This window comes from Sebastes umbrosus, chromosome 8 (assembly GCF_015220745.1).
Source record: "Sebastes umbrosus isolate fSebUmb1 chromosome 8, fSebUmb1.pri, whole genome shotgun sequence".
Classification (NCBI taxonomy): domain Eukaryota; kingdom Metazoa; phylum Chordata; class Actinopteri; order Perciformes; family Sebastidae; genus Sebastes; species Sebastes umbrosus.
This window is the reverse complement of record NC_051276.1, coordinates 12,832,410-12,852,473: the sequence shown is the minus strand read 5'-3', so window position 1 is coordinate 12,852,473 and position 20,064 is coordinate 12,832,410. Positions and strand designations below refer to the sequence as shown.

General features: G+C 41.4%; 1 protein-coding gene across 4 annotated transcripts in view; it reads left to right on the top strand.

Annotated features, from left to right (window-relative positions):
* The window catches only part of ccser1 (coiled-coil serine-rich protein 1), a 139,400-nt gene that overhangs the window by 84,192 nt on the left and 35,144 nt on the right, over positions 1–20,064 (top strand). For 2 of the 4 annotated variants that reach the window (XM_037778698.1, XM_037778700.1), the window contains one exon: positions 11,352–11,384. The exons of the other annotated variants lie outside the window; for them this stretch is intronic. In XM_037778698.1, the coding sequence (XP_037634626.1) occupies positions 11,352–11,368 (17 nt within the window). In that variant the 3' untranslated portion in view covers positions 11,369–11,384. The remainder of the gene's footprint in view (positions 1–11,351; positions 11,385–20,064) is intronic. 4 annotated transcript variants of the gene reach the window in all.

Below are 20,064 nucleotides of genomic sequence, written 5' to 3'. Positions count from 1 at the left end.
CACAATTTACACACTTGAGTTTAATATTAATTAATGACTAAAATACAGATATGTCATGCCACTGACAAGCCTGACACATAATCCACTGCTGGTTATGTGAAGTGAAATGATAGCGGATGGGTTAAGGCAAGCCAGTTTTAATCAATCCTGGTATGGAGACCCTCTGAGTTAAGAATGCCACCTGCACTGCCTCGTCCTGTAATGTAGACAAGAATGCTGCCTCTTAAATACTCCTACCCAAAGTGATGGTGACCCTAAAGGATCTTGGCACCAAGATCATCTCTTTTCTGGTTTAAATCAGTGTAACTGAACAGCTCTGTCTGTTGGAAGTCAATGTAAAATCAATATAATATTTTCTGTGGTTTAAGTCAGAGGGAAAAAAAAATCTCTGTTCAAGCGTAAGTCAGTGGTACAGATAATTTCTCTTTTATTGCAATTTGATGGTGCAGATCATTTCTGTTATAAGCCAATGATCTTGACAAATGACATGTTTTCAGATATTGAACAACGTGAAGAACACTCCGGTTTCAGGGTATTCAAGTGCTTAAAATGGCAAATCAAACATACCTGAACGATTCTAGCTCATTTGAAAAGAACAAAATGTGTATTTTGTTCCAATATGCTAACTGTATTCATACATCCTGTATTTACAAGATGTTATTTGCACTGTCCAGTTCTATAAAGGAGACTTGCATCCTAACAACTAACCAACCAATCAGGGATTTGCAGTATGCAGGCACCATGGTTTTAAAGTACGGCTGTCAATCGAATAAAATATTTAATTGCGATTAATCGCATGACTGTCCATGATTAATCGCGATTAATCACAAATGAATCGCAAATTTTTGTATCTGTTCAAAATGTACCAGGGAGATTTGTCAAGTATTTAATACTCTTATCAACATTAGAATGGGCAAATATACTTGTTTTATATAAATGTATGTATAATTGTATTACTGGAAATCAATGAACAACACAAAACAATGACAAATATTGTCCAGAAACCGACACAGGTACTGCATTTAGCATAAAAAATATGCTCAAATCATAACATGGCAAACTCAGTGTGTGTGTCAGTGTGCTGACTTGACTATGACTTGCCCCAAAACTGCATGTGATTATCATAAAGTGGGCATGTCTGTAAAACAGTGACTCATGGGTACCCATAGAACCCATTTTCACCGCTTTGTAAATGGCCATGCCAGTTTTCCATCGCAAAAATTGAGCGCAAGTTTGGAGCGTTATTTAACCTCCTTCGCGTCAAGCTAGTATGAAATAGGTTAACTTAGGTTTTCTATTTTCATATGATTCTAGTATCTTCACTCTAGCTTTACAACTGAGCCCGCTACAACCTACGAAATATCGATATAATGCGTTAAATAAACTTGTGGCGTTAAAACAAATTTGCCTTAACGCATTATTATCGCGTTAACTTTGACAGCCCTATTTTAAAGGTGAACTTTATTTTTCTTCCATTTGTGGAAATTCATCAACAGCCTTCCAACATAAAAAAACAAACAGACATGAGCTTATTGTAATTTACAGTGAAAATAAGGTAGAACTTGTTGCATTTTAAATCCTGTAGTGGGAAACACTGCACAGAAAATATTATGTTGCTGGGGAGTTCAGGAATTTCCTAAAGTGAAAATACCTCCAGGGCGGAAAGCTAAACAAAGTGTACTTTTTTCTCATATGTATATTCCCTGCTTCCTGCCTACCTACCCGCACTGTGCTGGACTGTGCTAAAGTTGAGCATGCTTTAGGATTAAGAGCACCGATGTGTGAATGCAGTGTCCCAGCCTTCCTCTTCCTGTTCATGTATGAACTTTTACCCCGTCTGCTATTGCACTATGAACTGTAACCCCAACCTGTCACAGCACTGTAGAACCTTTTATTGACACCTGTGACCTTATCCAGACAGGCTGTGACCACCCTTCGCTCAACCACACTTGATCACACATTATATAACACACACATTCACAGACACAGGCATTCATACATGCACACAAAGTCCAGACTCCACATGCACACACTCTCAATAAAGACACATCTAATGTTCACCATGAAGTACAGAGGACCTGTTTCTGGGGTTTGATTTGTGTGTGTGTGCACACATGTGCTTCTCAGGGATATAACCGCTGTGTTTGAAGGTCAATGCATAAAGAGACAGTGAGAGCCATTAGAGCTTCATTTGTTTGCTCCATTTGCGCAAGGGCACCTACACACTTCCATGCTTGTGTATGTTTGTTTGTCTGTGTGTGTGTAGTTGAGATATTTATACACAAACATCCAGATTTGCTGCAAGAACTCCCTCATCATCTTTGAGAGATTGCGTGTGTGTGTGTGTGTGTGTGTGTGTGCGTGTGTGTGTGTGTGTGTGTGTGCGTGCGCGCGTGTGTGTGTGCGCGTGTGTGTGTCTTGGCGATTGTTTTTGCTCATTAAACTCCTCAAGGACTGACAGTAATGCTGTGCTGTTGAATTATTAGTCACTTCTGGACCTGTTGCAGGACAAACAACATTAATGAGCCAAAACCTCATTTATTCAGCAAGGTGAAACCAAGTGGCAACCACCATGTCTGAGTGCTGAAGTCAGAAAAGCCTCGTGATGCAGTTCGTGTAATGTCCACTAGATGCTTGTGCCAAAAAAAGACACAGACGGCATGTCCTGTAAGTTAATGGAAAAGACCTCTGACTTCTCTTTAGAATTACAAAGTCAGTATTTTTCACCATAGCAACGGCTAATTGCACCTCTTTTTATGTGTGTCTTGGTGGCAATTTTGCTAATTAAAGCTCCATCAAGGAGTCATTAGGGTTAAAGAGGCGTATGTTTGGGGCCAAATTTGCCTCTCAAGCAGTCACAAAATGCGTGATGGCTCCTGCTTGTACACCAAAGCTGAGCTCCAGCTCAGGCTACACCAAATTTCATCCACCAAACAAATAGCAATGGCATCATAAAGCTGCACAGACACCACATCTATTCTACAGTCTTAAAAGTCCGACTAAAGCCGTAAACTGTTACATTAGAGTGAAGTGTTTTGCAGTTCCACATAAAGGCCTGACAGAGGAGGCTCTAAGTGGACCAAAGGACCTGGGGGCTCATTTATAACCGTTGCGTACGCAGAAAACGGGGCCTGAAATGTGCGTACGCCACTTCCCACGCAACAGTTGTGATCTATAAAAACAAACTTGACGGGAGAATGTGCGCACCGGTACGGAAACTTTGACCCGTGCGTACGCACATTATGGAGACACCAAGGCAGGGGACACTGGAGACGCAGACGGTGATGTGGTGAATTGAAGCCGGACTGTAGACATTAAATGTCATTATACGTTTAATGAGGACTTTCACACATTTAACTTCACTTCATACTTATATCCACTTTATCATAAACATTTAAAACAGCAGTGTTATTCGTGCTAGTGAGCCATAACTATTCCATAAGCACCGTACAAATGTAAAATAAATCAGCCAACTCAAATCAAATTCTGCTCAATATCTCGTCAGCGCTGTCTCACCATCATGTCCTCCACCTCTGGAGCTCAGAGGAGAGGACCGGACTACCGACACTCCCAGTCGGCTGTGGAGCAGCTGTTGAAATCAACATCATCGGTTGTAGAAATCCAAGATTATATCAAATAACATTAAAGAATGGCAGAACAGAGAGCCAATAGTTTTAATAATATCTTCTAATAGTGTACAGATATCACCAAGTACCATATTCGTTTTCATAAAGTTGTCGCTGCAGTGAACATGAAGTGACTTATTCATTTATTTATGGTTTATTAGATAGGGACAGATACAGTATACATAGACAAAATGAAACCGCTATATGCAACTATCAGACTGTCTCCAGTGCACCACCGCGGTGCGCCACTCTGCCTCCTCTAGTCACCTCCACCCGGCACATCTTCACCAGTCACCTCCACCAGGCGCATCTTCACCAGTCACCTCCACCCGGCACATCTTCACCAGTATGGAGAGTGTAAATTAACAAAGTGGGGAAATAAAGCCAGTAACAGGTCTTACACAATCGGTACTCTCCATATCCTTATTATCATTATCAGTCCTAATCATAATGCAGGACAAGTTCACTATAAAAACTTAAATAAATTGTGTTCACCTGTTAAACTTCTTTTTTTCTAATGATATCCAGCGTGGTGGATTTTACTGATTGTTTTGATCATTTTGTCAAGTTGTGAATTGATGAAATTGATTGCTGTAAATATATAAACACTGCAGTGACACTGGTAACATGCTGCATGGTGCTGGTGGATATACCGGCACTGAGGACTAAATGATGTGTATAACAGAATTAAGAGGGAACGAGTGTTCAGAGACCTTCTCAACTACGAGCACCTTGATCTCTGTGTCAGAAAAACTCCTTTTCTCGGTCTTCCTCTCGGTAGTTGCTGTGATTCACCGTAAAGATCAAACAGGCTCATTTACAGAATGCAGAAACATTCATGAGGTGCTTTGCATGGACCATTTATGGTTGAATGTGGGCGTGTAGAGGGCGGAATATGAGGCGGATCCATGTGCGCAAATTTCCAGGTGGACTGTGATTTATAAAGGGAACATTGCGTGCAGATGTGCGTACGCACAGTTTTATAAGTCTGATTTTTTTTTGGCGGATGCCTTTTTCGGCTTTTGTGCGCACGTACATTTTAAGTGTGGATCCTACGCACTGTTTTACAAATGAGCTTTCTGAACTTTTATGAATTAATTTGTCAATACATTGACTCTTTATGCTTCAGTGCATAAACACACATCTGCATTTGTTGGTTGCCAAGCAAAGTCAGTGCTCGTGTTTGTGTAGGTTTTTGCGGGGTGGTGGAGGTGGTTCGCTTATTTCAACATAGTGGGAAGGGTAGCAGGTGGAGAGAGGGAATGAGTGTGTGTGTGTGTGTGTGTGTGTGTGTGTGTGTGTGTGTGTGTGTGTGTGTGTGTGGGTGGGTATGCAAGCCTGCCCAGTGGCAGTCACGGCGAGATGAAAGATTCCTTTACCCAGGTGGAGGACGCATGCCGGAAGAAGTGTTGTGCGTGTGTGTGTTTTGCACATGTGTGTGAGCTGTCCCTCCTGGGGTTGAATGAGGGCAAGAGCGATTCCCTATTTTAAGTGTTTCCGTGTGTGTGCGTGCGTGCATGCGTGGTCGTATCACGTCTTTGATCGTCTGTTTTGGGTACCCATTGTGGTTCCCTTGTTGCCTGCCTCAGATGATAAAGTACAGGTGTGTGGGTGTGTGCATGTGTGGATGTGGTTTCCAGCCAGAGACAGATATTGTCAAGGTAAAACTGGATACATCCAACTGGCCCCTGCCATCTGCAGGTGGTACTTTTTAGAGGAGGCGGAAGCCAAATCATCCCCAACAACCACACTGCACAGCCACACAAGAACCTCAGAGGTGGGAGCTGTCTGTGTGGGTGTGTGTGTGTGCATGTTTGTCTGTGTGTGTGTGTGTGTGCACACATGAGGCTAGCTCCAGTGCTGGCTAGCTGCCAGAGCACTTATCTAACTCTGATCCACAGCGCTACTCGCTGTGACTCCTAATTATAGACAGAGGCACTCAAACAGACACATATACACACAGTCTCCACATGCTCTCCTGTGTACCATTCACACTAATGAGGCACTATCCCCGAGGAAGTACCCACCCTCCTCTACGCTCCTTGATAGAAGCAACCAGGACCACCTTCTCTACCAGCCTGCCTCCTGGTCTTCTATTCGGAGAGAGAAAGTTAGACCCAGGCATACATACAGAGAGTGAGAGAGAGAGCTTAGTTAGATAGAAGTAGGAATGTAAAGACAAAAAAAAAACCTGATGCTGGGAGACGTGTGAGAGCTGAAGAAAATGCAGCGAGAAATGGAGCAAAAAAACGAGGGGATGAAAGAAAGCTGCCGTGGGGAGCGGAGGAGATGAGAGAGACGGACTGCCAACAGATAGAGATCATGATGAGAGAATGGACAACAGGGGACTTGGAATGGCTTGTGAGAAGAGCAGAGAAGGAGGAGAAGAGATGGAGAATATTTGTTCTGTTTACTTATTGAGATCCAGGATGCATGATCACATTCCCCCCCCCCCCCACACCCCTGCAGTCCCACAGGCTTTCTCCATCTCCTTGTTTCCTTCTTTATCTCTCTGTGTTCTTCTTTCCTCTCTCTTTGTCCACCCCCCTCTTCCTCCTCCCTTCGTCATATCACATTATGGTGAGGATGGCACTCAGTCAGATGCTTAAATCCTTCATTATTGGGCTCAGGCGGCATTAGCGTGTTATACATCATATGTTGCATTCGTTAGAAATATTGTCTTGATCAGAAAGAGAAGCCAAAATCTGGATTTTTTTTTAGGTGAAGGCAACATTTCTTCTCATGTTTACAGATAGCCCAAGCTTTAACAAGCTGTTTAGAGCTTCCCAGCACACCTTTTTTGTGCTTTTATCATGAGCATTGGGAGAAAAAAAGCAAAGCAACAACAATACAGTGCATTTAACTTGCCTTATATGGCTGTCAAAACTTGATGAAACATGAATCCATAATTAGTTGTCTATATGTGCCTTCTTGCTGTGTCCTCTAAATAACTTTATCAAGGTAACACCGCTCCTGCTGCCACCTCCTTCGTCTATACGTAGTGCTGACGGAAGAGAACAGAGCAAAAGGAACAGGACAGGACAGAAGGGACTGTGGTGGCTACTGCTGCGTGCCTCTCATCCCAGCTAACCCCACCTAGCCCCAGGGGCAGCGCAGGGGAGAGAGGGGGGCTGTCAGCAGAAGGTGTGTGCGTGCGTGGATTTGTGAGTCAAAGAAAAGAAGAACAGAGAAGGAGAGAGTGTGTGTGTGTTTTTGTGTGGGAGTCTCTGATCTGTGCCCCCATGTATGGCTCTCTCCCCCGCGGGCAGGGCAGAGCGGCACAGGGAGGAGGGCACCTAACTGGGCACAGATGGCAGCAACAGACAGGGACGGTGGCGACATAAACACGTTAATAAATAATTATCCGAACAATGACACTGGGTACACCGGAGTAGGCGGGAAGGAGGACAGAAGGACAGGAGGTGGAGAAGGAGACTGGAAGACGAGGACGTGAGGAAAAGTGAAAGATGAAGAGAGGATTTGAGAAGGCCAGGAGCAAGAGTGACAGAGAGGGTAAACGAACAAGACAGGATGGGAGGGAAGTAAAGGAAAGTAGGAGAAGCAGTCAAGTCAAGGACAAAAGAAATGAAGGACGAATAAAAAAGGAGACTGTGTGAGAGAATAAAGTGTATGAGCTCCAATAAACATTAACAGCTGTTGATATTACAGACGCCCTATGAGAATGGTAAAACTTAACAAAGACGAAGCAGGCGGATCTTGAGCTGCTATTTTACAGAGTTCAGTGTCCACAGATTTGAAGCCCAATGGCAGTTTGAGTACCAAACTCCTGGAGCTCCAGTACAACCTCAAAGGCAAAGGGTCCTTTAGAGTTACGCGTGGAGCCCTTATAAAGGAGTTAAAAGAATTGGGCAGAGTTACGGTGGCAAACAAAATCAAAAAGAAAAGTTTGAGAAGGAAATAAGAGCAGAGGGATGGGTTCAAGTTCAGATATAAAGGAGACAAGGTGGAGGATATAGATTTATGAAGATAGGAGAGAGGGTAATGATGAAGGGGGGGGGAAGACAGATACTGTAGGAGAGGTGAAAGACAAATGAAAGCAATAGTCTGTTCAATGACAAAGTTGTGAAGGCTTTAGGAGGACGAAGCATCCAGTGTGTGTATGTGTGTGTATGTGTGTGTTTGTTGCCAACGAAGTTACCAAAGATACCAAAATGTGCCAGGCTGAATTTTGGGGAAATGTGTCTAAAATGATAAACAACACATCTAAAATATTTGATGGAAAGCTGCAGTAGGGCTGCACAATCGATCAAATATTAATAGCAATCACGATTTTGGCTTTCTACTATTAAATGAACCGTGAAATTGGCGTTTAAAATGCACGCTCTGCTCATAGAAAACGCAGTCATGCCGCTGTAGGGTGTGCATGCAGCGGCATGACCGCTACCCAAAGGTGAAGCCAAAATATCTGGATCACGTCCTCGTCTTCCAACCTGTGAAAAACGTTCTTGAATGTTGCAGCTACAGTCCAGAGTAGAATAATAATATACTCTATATTACTCGTTTTGCTGTCAAAACAGAAAGGCACAGAATTCAGGTGAAGGACAACTAGTTTTAAGTCTTATTTTGATGCAAAGGTTTGTACATTAGCAGGAATGTAGCACAACATGGAAGAAAAGCAGTGCTCTGTTTATCTAAATGTGAAAGTGCGATAAAAAATGTTCTCTCTAAAATCAATGATTAACCGCGATAAATAATTGTGATCTCAATATTGATCAAATTGATCATGATTATCATAATCCTGCAGCCATAAAAACATGACGTCTTGAGTTTTAATATAATGCACAGTCTGCGCTGCAGCACACATGCGTTCCTGCACAAGTGTGTGTCATGTTGCTGACCTACAACTGCTCTTATCAGTAATGAATGAAGAGGTTTTTTCTGCCTCGTCTCCCTCTCCTCTCCTCAAAATCTTCTCCTCTGTCCTTTTTTTTTTTTAATCCGCCACCTGTTTCTCTTTCCCTTCTGTCCTTTCTGCTCTCCATCATTTTTCTTGTCTCCCTCCTGCTCCTCCCAGCTCCCCAGCTTTCAGAACCAAACACCAGATCTGTAGCCACATATTTATTTATTTATTTGAGTAGTGGGTTAACATAATTACGGGCCTGGAGTTTGACTGCAGCAGGCGTGTGTGTGTGTGTGTGTGTGTGTGTGTGTGTGTGTGTGCGTGTGTGTGTGTGTGTGTGTTTGCGTTTGCATGCGCTTGCTGGCTCTCAGCCCCTTTAGATATGTTCCAAAAGGTCGAGACCAGATTAACATTTTAACTGGGGCGTCAAGAGACATCCCTCTCTCTCCTTCCCCCGCTCATTTTCACTCTGTGTTTTGTTTCATTTTGTCATAGCAAGTCATATAATATTCCCTAACTCGTACCTTAATTGTATGCCATATTTTCTCTTTACTATGCCGCCCTCTGTGCAACCTTCCTCGCATTCACCTTGAATGATTAATTCATAATGGCTCCTATCCTCATTGGGTATTCTGCAGCTCTAAACGTATCTAAAAAGTGAGGGCAACAGTGAAATGGCCCCATTTGTAGTGAGTAGTCTTTCTATTCGGAAAGAGTATTTTCTTTGTGTGCATTAGCCTTACACTACTATGTCTTAGTTAGAAGCAGCACTATCAGTGGTGTATTTACAAAGGGGTTGATTCTAGATGAATGCATGGCCTTTTGTGAAATCAAATACACTTTTGATCAAATGAATATTGATATAATAATTTTTAGCAAGAGCAAGGTGCAACAATGGAAATCATTGAAATGTATCACTCCTATCGATTTCCCGAACCCAAAAAAAGAGCGAGTAATTGCATTTGCAATTGGTGTGTAAGCCTGACAGGAAGCACTATTGAACTTCTCTCCCAGAAAAAGTGATGGCAACAGTTTATGTTCACACAGGCAGAGAGAATGACAAATAAGAGATACGGTGTCCCATAGATGAGAATTACTCGCACATTTTAAATATCATAGGAGGTAATCTCGTCTAATGGAAACCTGCATTTGAGTATCGAACATTTACTGCTTGTGAAGTTGAACATCACTCTGAAAAGATTGTAGATTGTAACACTCCACAAAATATGTCTACATTTACAGCATTTGTTGCTAAGGTGGTTAGTTGTTAACTCTTGTTATTCTAATTCAAGCAAACATAATTGCATGCTTGTCATTTTATATGTTCTCCACCTGTTTTGAACATTATAAATTTGCTATCCTTTTATTTTTATCCTGGCTACAGTGATTTTTGTGCCAGTAACATAACATTATTGCTATTAAAGTACTGAGTATGTCTCTCAACTATAGATAGAGTATGAGGCCATTTTCAGAAATCCTAAATTGAACTGGCATCTGCGCTCTTTATCCTGTCGTCCTGGTCTTTGATCCTCCTCTCATCTGCCACCATTCTCTGTCCCTTTTCCAGACCTCCTACTGTCTTGGCGTTCTCTCCAAGTGCTGCTGCCTTTCATGGCTCCTCTCTCTCTCTCTATCTCTCTCTTGCTCTCGCTTTCTCTCTCTCTTCTTCCCCACTTCCCTTTTCAGATCACCATTACTTCTACTGACACAGTTTTCTTGTCCTATCTCTTTTTGCAAATTACTACTGATGCATTTTTTATGTGTGTTTGTTGCGTAAATATACTGTATGCATGCATTTTGTGAGTGGATGTGTGTTTGTGTATGGTAGGCTTGAGGGTAAGGATACACACATTTGCTCTAACTGTGGTAGACTGAAAGGCCTTTTTGCTGTATATTAGATCCGGTTTAAGCCCTCTCCTTAAGATACTGCTTTTTTACATATGACACAGGCCATTTTTGGGCTTGTATATGTGGCACATCCTCATACAGCACACACACAAGCACAAACAGCTAATCATCACACAGATCTCTAAGGGCTCTCTTACTGTCACATGTAATCTCTTTGTGGTATTGCTACAAGTACAATTACTCTCTACTTTAACACACTTGTGAGAATCACCATGCTTTTCGGAACCTTGTTGATAAACCTTGCTTCTTTGTGAGTGACTATTGTCTTGACTATTTCCACTCTAGCTCTAAAACTGAGTCCACTACAACCTCCGAAAGATCAAATAGCGGCCGAGCGGATTTTTAAGAGGTTAATTTAAAATCGATACAGTGTTTTGGAGAATCGAAACAGTATCGCAAAACAGTATATGGCGATAGTCATGTGTATTTATATTTTCTTCGACCCCTGTATGTCCGTCTGTCTGTCTGCCTGTCTGTCTGCCTGTCTGTCTGCCTGTCTGTCTATGTGCGTGCGTGTGCAAAACATGTATACAGCTGATTTTATTTTTGAACTGCGTATCGTGTGCATCATTCAATACTATCTAGCACCATGTATTGAAACTAAAATCCATTCATCAAAACATTTTGCTATGACTCATTTTTCAGCTCCCACTTCTTTTACTCTTCAAAGGGCTTTTGGTATACTCCCTAGACACGTCACCCATTGAGTTATACTGTAGACCGTGGTGTTCAATGTTTGTGACCATATTTGCCCGTATTGTTTCCTATCCATTCAAACGCATCTCTGTGCTCCTTTGTGTACCTCCTCATCCGTGTTCATCTTGTACTCATCTGTTTGTGTACTCCATATATATATATACCTCATGTTCCACCTTATTCATCTCACTACACCATCTCTCTTGTGTCTTCTCTTATGTTTTTCCATCCATACGTCTACTCCATTTGTCGGGAAGCAGTAACCAGCATGGTATGACGGAGGAATGAAACAGGTATGGGTGTCTGTGTTGGGTCAAACTACAAACCTGGGTCTGAAAATTGCTTTCTGCCAATGCGTTTTTTTGTTTTGCATGCCAGCTATAGATATTCCATATTTTATATCAGATCTGTCATGGAGGACACCATCATAGAAACTAGGTATGAAATACGTAGGAATAATCTTGCGCTTTTTTTAGCTTTCTATTATTTTTTTCGTAATTGATTGATCTGGCAGGCTATAGACTATGTAATGGTCTATTCACCCTCTAGGCAGGGATAAGCTCACAACTGGCCCAGGTTTGTATGTGCCATCTGCCATCTATCCATCATTTATCTAACCATTCATTGCTTAGCCTGTTTCTCTCTCCAATCAAGACAGCTGAACATTTGATTTACCTTCGTTATGGTAAATGTGACCTCATGGGTGTATTCCAAAGCAATCTAATTCTATGTAGGTCTCAGTGCTCTCAAGTGGCCCTCTCATCCCTGCCAAGTCTCTCCTCTCCTTTCCTCTCCTCTCCCCTCAAAGATGGAAATCAAATTCCATCTGTATAGTCTAACAGCATGTGTGATAATACAGAAAAAGAGGAGAAAAAGGAAGAAGACAGTGATGGATTATAGCAAGACAGCCACTTAAGACTATTGAGACACTTTTTTTTTTAATATTCATTCACTTGAGCAATGATTTAAGTGGGTAGATTCTAGCAGTAACAGAATAAAAGATGTGATGTATTTCAGATGCTGATTTCTAGTCAGACTCTTGTCTTTAACAGGCTCCGTGCTAATAAATGTCAGTTGAAAATGGTCTTTTTATGGCTTAAAAAGATTTACAGATAGATTTATTAACTCAGACACCAGCTTCATCGGCTGTCTCTCATAATGCGATGTGAAAATTATATTTTGATAATCCGATTATGTCAAGTTTAATGTACTCAAAATAATCAGCATTCATCACTCTTTTTCATTCCTAATCAGCATTTATTATTTGTTGTCCGTCGTACATGATCCTCTTTTGATTCACAGAAATGAATCAGTTTGCCTCAGCAGTGATTTGCATGCCCTAACTACCTGTCTACAGGTAATTCACACCGAGTGAAGCCACAGGTTGGCCGGTTTGAGTGATGGCAGGTGATTTGCATTGCGGTGATTGCATTGCCCTGTTGGCAGAATTGGGTGTCATATCTCATCTCAAGTCAAATTTGTCACTGTATCCAAATCAAAATTTGTTGTTGAACTGCACTTTTCACACCATTTCACATTTATATGTGTCTCCGATGTACCTGAACACATCCATTAATCAAAAGGATTATGTTTTGCTCCTTGAGAAGATGATATACTGTAGTGTTATTGTTCCACATTATCTTTGTTTTCCCTTCCACTGAAACTCAGCTATTGTACCATATATTCAGTGATGTTTGGGCTAAAGACGCCGTTTTCGGTCATTGTCATGACTCATTGTGTAACTTTTATATAAAGCAATAATGTCAGCTCACTAAATGGTAGCCTGAGTTCAGTGTTTGTTTTTCATCTAGTAGATTTTTTTGGAGCCATTTCTTACAATATCTCCATCAGCCGAACGAGACAGCGTTTGACAATGAGCTCAGACAGATTACAGTGTCCTCTCTGTACATTAGACTAGATTGGAAGGAATTGTCGGAGTGAGCCTGATATCGCTTTTAAATTGCCCAGTCAAGACACTATGCCCAATGCTGGGCAAATGATCAAATGAAGAAAGCACAGAGGATTGTTAGCGTAATCGCTTGGGAGCTGCGTGAATCTGCCTCTGATGGAAATATTTCACCACCGAGAGCGAGGCCATGTCACTCAGTTTGCCTCCAGTGCATTTGGCAGGATGGAAGTTAACATTTTATCGGCCCTTGGTGAATGATGTGACATATTTTTGCACAGCCGACGATTAGATAAAAGATGTGTTGCTGACTGAATGTGACAAATATAGAGAAAACAACAGAACAATGTGTAGCACCAAACACATAGACAATGGTAGTCAGCTTTCAGACAACAACAAAAGCCGGTTAAGTCGCTCTTTGAAATTAGAGCGGGGGCATTCGATTTTCTCCTTTTAGAATTAGAGTGGATCAGAGGGAGATAAAAACTGAGGGCACACAATATTAAGTTGAGAGTGTGGTGGGCCTCGAAGCCCTCAGTTTCTCCTGACTCCCTCTCTTCTCCACCCGCTCTTCTTCTCAGTTCACAGGTTGATTGATTTGCTCTGGCTATATGAAGATACATCAGTTACTGTGAGTGTTTTAGAAATTAAAGATTGATTGATTGAGCCATCTCTATTAGTAGACAGCGCATGGAGCTTTAATCCCATCATTTCATGGGCAGTTATTGAAAGGTGTGCACGTGTGTTTGCTAGAGAGAAGATGTGTGTCGGTGTCCATATTTGAGAAGAGTTTTTGTGTTGGAGTGTGAGAGTGGGAGAAGAGCTGGTGAGGGATCTCAAAGGGAAAAGACATGAGATTATCTTTAGAGCACAACAGGAAGCTACTTAAACTCTCCTTGAAATTAACCAAGCTTTAGCTTTAGCTACAGTACACTTTCCTGCTTGGGCATCAGGGATTCATGCTGTGCTTCAGCCTCAGGTGTGCGCTCTGTTTGGTTTTTCATTCCAGTCCAGGACATTTTTGTTTAGCTGAGGCATATTGTACAATATTGCTCAATATTCCAATTTTAGACTAATAATTCCCCAGTTTATGTTTTGTTTAGCTCACAGGGGCTTGGAAATGCTTTGCTAACATTACAATAACATCCAGGCACTCCATACAAAGCTAATGAGGTGACTTATTTGTAGCTAGCCAGCCAATGTGTCCAGGGGACTGGGTTAGTGATGCAGTGCAATGTGTTCTGGTTTGTAGCATAACACGCAATCATGTTAAATATTATCTTTCATCCTCTCCCTCTCTCTGTTGTGCGCGCTTGCTCATTCCTTCATTACTTTGGTAGAGCAGGTCTTTATTAATGAAGGGACATCTGTTTCATGAGAGCAGAACGATGCCTGGGAGAGAGAGGGATGGAGGGGGGTCTAAAGAGGAGCACATGCAGAGAGCAAGAATGAAGAAGGACCACGCATAGAGAGATGGTGGGTGGTTGCAGGCCAAGTAAGAGAAAATAAAAGGCAGAATGAAAGAGAACAGAAATGCGAGATAAAAACGAGGAAGAGACGGCAGACATTTAGATAGGAATCTTTTTATGAAGATTGATGCAGTGTAGAAATGGGGCCCTGCTCTCTCAGCCATACAGTTACATGTACAAATCACATAAACACATCACATATATCATCGTAAAAAGGCTAATACAGACGTGAATTCCCTCACAAACACACACACACACAGCTCTGAGACAGCATGAGGTAGTAAAGCATTATATTAATCATAATTATGGCATGTAGCACGAAGGATTTGTGAAACAACTGCCAGCTAATGGCCACTTTTAAAGCACATGGAATAGAACAGACCGTCATGGAAGACCAGTTTGAAATTGCCTGTGCAGAAATTAGAGTTCAGGGTTTAACATGCAGGCAGCAAACAGGACATCTGTATAACATTGTTGAATGTATTGAATGACTGTAATAATAATAATATTAGAGGCTCTATTTCAAGAGCGCACTCACAAAGAACCGAGCAAACCACTGGGTCAATGAGGGCATATCTAAGTGTACTTGTTGTTTTTGTCCATATAAATGCAGAGTCCTTTGCATAAAACTGGTTTACCCAACCCGTTTGATATTCTCACAATTACAGAATTGTGTGTGGTTATATTGCAGAGACCTTGTGTTGGTTGGGCATGATTTAACCAAGGTCCATCATGTGTAGCGCTGCTGCAGTTATAAAGCTGCATATCCAATACGCATCAGGGTTCAACGCCTGGCCGTGCAAGTGGGTCAGAAATCTACTTGCCCAAAGTCAATTTTAAACCAAAGTTAATTGTCATGTTTAATCTTTATTTAAGTAAATTAATCTGGAATTTCGTCAACATCATCTAACACTACCCAAATAAACTCCTGTTTCCAGGATAATTGAAATGCTCCCTTGCCCTTCAGCTCATAAACTTTGTCTTTATATTCTTGCGAGTGCCTGATCTGTAGTGCGCATGTGCAACTCTCAAAAGAGATGAGAAGGAAGCAAGATGGCTCACTGCTTAGCTACTTCATCATCAGCTCTGGAAAAAAACTATTAATTCTTGTTTACTGGGCGAGTGAGTTGCTAGATTTACTAGCCCGATGTGGCCTTTTACTTGCCCCGGGCAAGCGGACAAGCCTTATTGTTGAGCCCCACACATACAGTATCTGGCCTGTTACTGTCACATGGCTGTAAGACTGAAAGGCTTTCATACAGGCTGAAAGACTAGAAGACTGAATTACTGCCATTCTTGCTATAGTTGCATTAAACCTTAATCTAACCTAATTACCTCTACTGGTTGGAGAGTGTTTAATCAAAGTATTTATTCTCCTTTAGCATTATTATATAATTGCTACACATTTCTGTCACAGAACAGACCACGTGCAGAGTGAGATGCTCTCAGCTCAAAGTCAAAGACCCAATTTTCACCCAATTAGCAACACCATCTCATTGTCATGAACTCCTCTCCTGAAGCAACTCTCTTTTCACTATAAACACATAGGCAAAGAACATTTATTGGTCATAACATGATACTTTGACACACTGTCTTGTTTTGACCTTACTAAGCAATGATTTTAAGTTTTGTTTCTGATGTTACGTTGACCTTAGCAGTCTACATAGTGAGTACAGTTAGCCACACACTTGCTGATATGTTAGGAAGTGTCCAAAACAGATATGCGAACGACAATTTAATGATCCATTGAATTATGTGGAGACAGTGTACTTGTAAAAATTCAGCAAGCTGTTCACACCTTTTGTTACTCTAGAGCTGATGGGCTCCACTATAACAGGCAGCGGGTGCATTGTGTTTCCTTTATTAAATAAAATAAAATGGAATCGAACTGGACATTCACAATTTCCATTCACTATGGTCCTTAAAATTGACAGAATGAAACAGATTAGGTTAGAGAGCATATAAAATGTGAAACAACAACAGCAATTTAGAACAAAGTAGAGCTGAACGGGCTAGTCGTGAAATAGTAAATTTAATTTGTACTGTATTTTAAACACAAATGGGTGATTTAAGGCCAGTGTGACAGGTACAGTAGGGAGTAGAAGATAAAAAAGACTAAAAGGAGCAGTGCTAAAAAAGAATGGAGAGAACCAAATAAACTGAAAGACAACACAGAAAGAAAGTAATAGTGAAGAAAGGTACAATATGAGTGTAGTGCAGAGTTGAGGTCAGCCATGGGCTCAGAGGTATCACACACGAGCACACTCAATGGCCAAGGTCAGATAGAGTCACAGTAGGATCACAAGGTCCCTGCAGAGGGCCAGGTTATAACTGACAACTATAATTAGGCTAATTAGAGCAACAATACCATCATCACAGTGGGTAATGACCTGGGCAGGCCAGCAAGGGTGATGGATGGATAGATGGATGAGAGAGAGAGAGAGAGAAGCAGGTAGGGAAAGGGTATTAATTAGGATAGGGCTAAGGGGAATGATGGATGGATCAGTGTTAGAGTTGGAGGAAGAAAGAGACAGACAAGCTGGCATTCATGAGCAGGGTCATGGGGAGAGTGGTGTGGAGATGAGACACAGACAGGTTAGCTATCCGACACCTTTGATCCGTCACTCCTCTACAGTCTGTTGTGCTGTTACACGTCCAGGTGTTTTGCTTTTTTGTATTTTGGCCCTGGTTTAATGAAGCTTTTACACACACACACATACACGCATTCCAGCTCCTCCAATACAAAGATCCCTGCTTCATTTTTTTTAAATAATATTTGGACATTTTTTGGTTTTAGACTTCTGGTCAGATATTTGAAGACGTCACTCTGACAAATTCATTCACGTTTTCACTCTCCAACAAGCAATTAATCTGTTAAAGGACGAGTGTAACATCTCGTGGGATCTATTCGCAGAAATGGAATAAAATATTCATAACTATGTTTTCATTAGTGTATAATCACCTGAAACTTAGAATCATTGTGTTTTCGTTGAATCGGCTGAGAATGAGCCCTTCATATCTACATAGGGAGCGGGTCCTCTTCACGGAGTCCGCCATGTTGCTCCTCCATGTTTCTACAGTAGCCTAGAACGGATAAACCAAACTCTGGCTCTAGAGAGAGCCTGTCATGTTTTTACATTGCCTGAAGGCCACTGTAGTTCTCCGACAAACTTGTGAAACTGCGGTAACGTGAGCCGCAGAGTGCAAAACCGTGGTCCTGCCAGGCGCCGTCTGACTTCCGTCACTCCTAAAGTAGTGTTATTATGGTAAGGATGGCCTCTGAGCGAGGCGAACAGTGTTTCCACGGTTTTGCACTCAGCAGCTCACGTTACCGCAGCCTTGGAAAGGGAGGAGTGAGCAGAGGGGTATTCAGTTGGTTGCAATCTTCAACCACACCACTAGATGACGCCAAATCCTACAAACTGTACCTTTAATCTGTGAAATAGTTGTCACATTAATCAAAAAAGATAATAATTGTTAGTTGCAGCACTACTACAAATGAATTAATGTATACTTTCTATGTTGTATAAAATGTTTACATATTGAGTTCACAATTTTTTGGCTGGACATTATTGTCTGTTTATGCCAATATGGTATGAAAATCAATTTAAAAAGACTTGCTTGAAACATCCTTCATAATCGACAGCAATCTGTTTTATTTGCCGCTCAAAGTTACAGTTTACTGTCGACTCTCCTGGCTCGTTTTTTTTAAGGACATTGCAACATTCATACATGAGTCTGCTATCAAACAGACCAATGAAAGAAACCACCAAATATGCAACATTTATACATCTGTATATGGCTCAATTTGCCACCTACTCGCCCACTCTACCACCCACTGGCTTATTTGTGGAATAAGTGGAATATATAAATGTCTTAGAAGCAAAGGCCATGAAAGACTGTGATATGTGGGTGAAACCCTGTGACACACACACAGGGGAGAAGAAATGGGGCAATAGAAGGAATTGTGAAATAGAGTGCAAGAGCGAGAGATGGAGAGATGTAATTGATGTAATTTTTTCGCAGGGTTATGTACAACATTAGATAAATGGCAGGTGCAGCAAATTCCACCAGTGGACTTTTATCTGAGTGCATTCCTACAGGCATATGTATGTATTTTTAAGACGTAAAGGCCTTTCATGGATAGTGTATTGAAATTGGATCTGATGGATCTTTTGATAGTTTTCAATCCTATTTTTCCTCTTGCCGAAATCTAAGAAGTGGTAAAAATCTGAGTTGATAACTGGTCCTGAAACAGGTAGTTGCAGTTAAAGAATGATGTCAAGCTGCTTTGCATCACTCTCATTCATACATGAGGCATGTTAGTAATTCTGTCTTACTCCTTTTTGAACTCTTTCTCTCTGTCAGTTTGAGGGGGAGGCTTTAAGTGGGTGGATGGATTAATTATGTAGTATTGGGGCTACTCTGTTTAAGATAAGTGAGCCAGCTATGCAGCACTGGTTCTGGGCACATACTGTACAGTAGGATGCCACCGTGACCCTTTTCTTCTCTTTCCTCTAGTTATTTTTAGTTTATACATGTCAAAATGTTTATGTAAACACGTATGTATGGCTGGAGCAAAATCAGGACAAATGCAGTTATTCATTTTACATCATCTCTCCACGGTTGTTTAATTACAGGCCTGTCCAAGCATCTGGAAGCCTCTGTTAGCTTTCTAACAGTCATGTTGATCTGCCTGAATCTTAGTTTGCTCATAAAAATTCTGGTGGGTGGGTGTGACCCTGACTAACCTCAGTAATCTGGGAGTCCTTGTTCTTTTGATGCAAGAACTTTGATGCATCGGTGTTGTAAAGCAAAAAGAGACAGAAGATTTAGAATCTGCCGGCAATAACTTTCTCTCAAGAGTGCTCATTTGGGAGCAGGTTTTTTGTTTTGATGTTTTGTTTTGATATTCTCACCTTCCGTGGAGATTTCCAGCCACTGACCGTACCTGACACTGAATTTGATTTGGGAAATTAAGGTAAATATGCACTCTCTTCAATAGAGGGGATAAAACACATCTTTGTTTAAGTGCTAATCCGTAAGGATTTGGCGACACCCTGTTTACGAGTGGTAACAGCAAATGCGGTTATATACTACAGGTCCCAGAATACTGAGGGCAGCAAAACAAACTCTTGTTGTTTTAATAAAGAAGTCAGGAAATAATTGGCCTTTTTCTCAGTCTGCAAACCGTGAAAATAGTTGTTTACCTTGCTGTGCAGCCTGTCGCCTACAGCTCTTCATCTAACATCTCCAGTGGCCTACCTCCGTGTCTGAGAAGTGAGGCCAATGCAGAAGTGCCTTAGACTTGCATTCTTTCTAATAACCAGCAGGGGGCGACTCCTCTGGTTGCAAAAAGAAGTCCGATTGTATAGAAGTCAATGAGAAAATGACCCTCTTCTCACTTGATTTATTACCTCTAAATTAAACATTTTAAACATGAGTTTATTGTCTCAATCGCTAGTTTCAAGTCTTCTTCAATACGGCATGATGTTCATTTAGTAAATTATGGTCCCATTTAGAGTTAAATAGGCCATAAAGCAGGTAATGCTTTAGGGCGTGGCTACCTTGTGATTGACAGGTCGCTACCACGGCGTT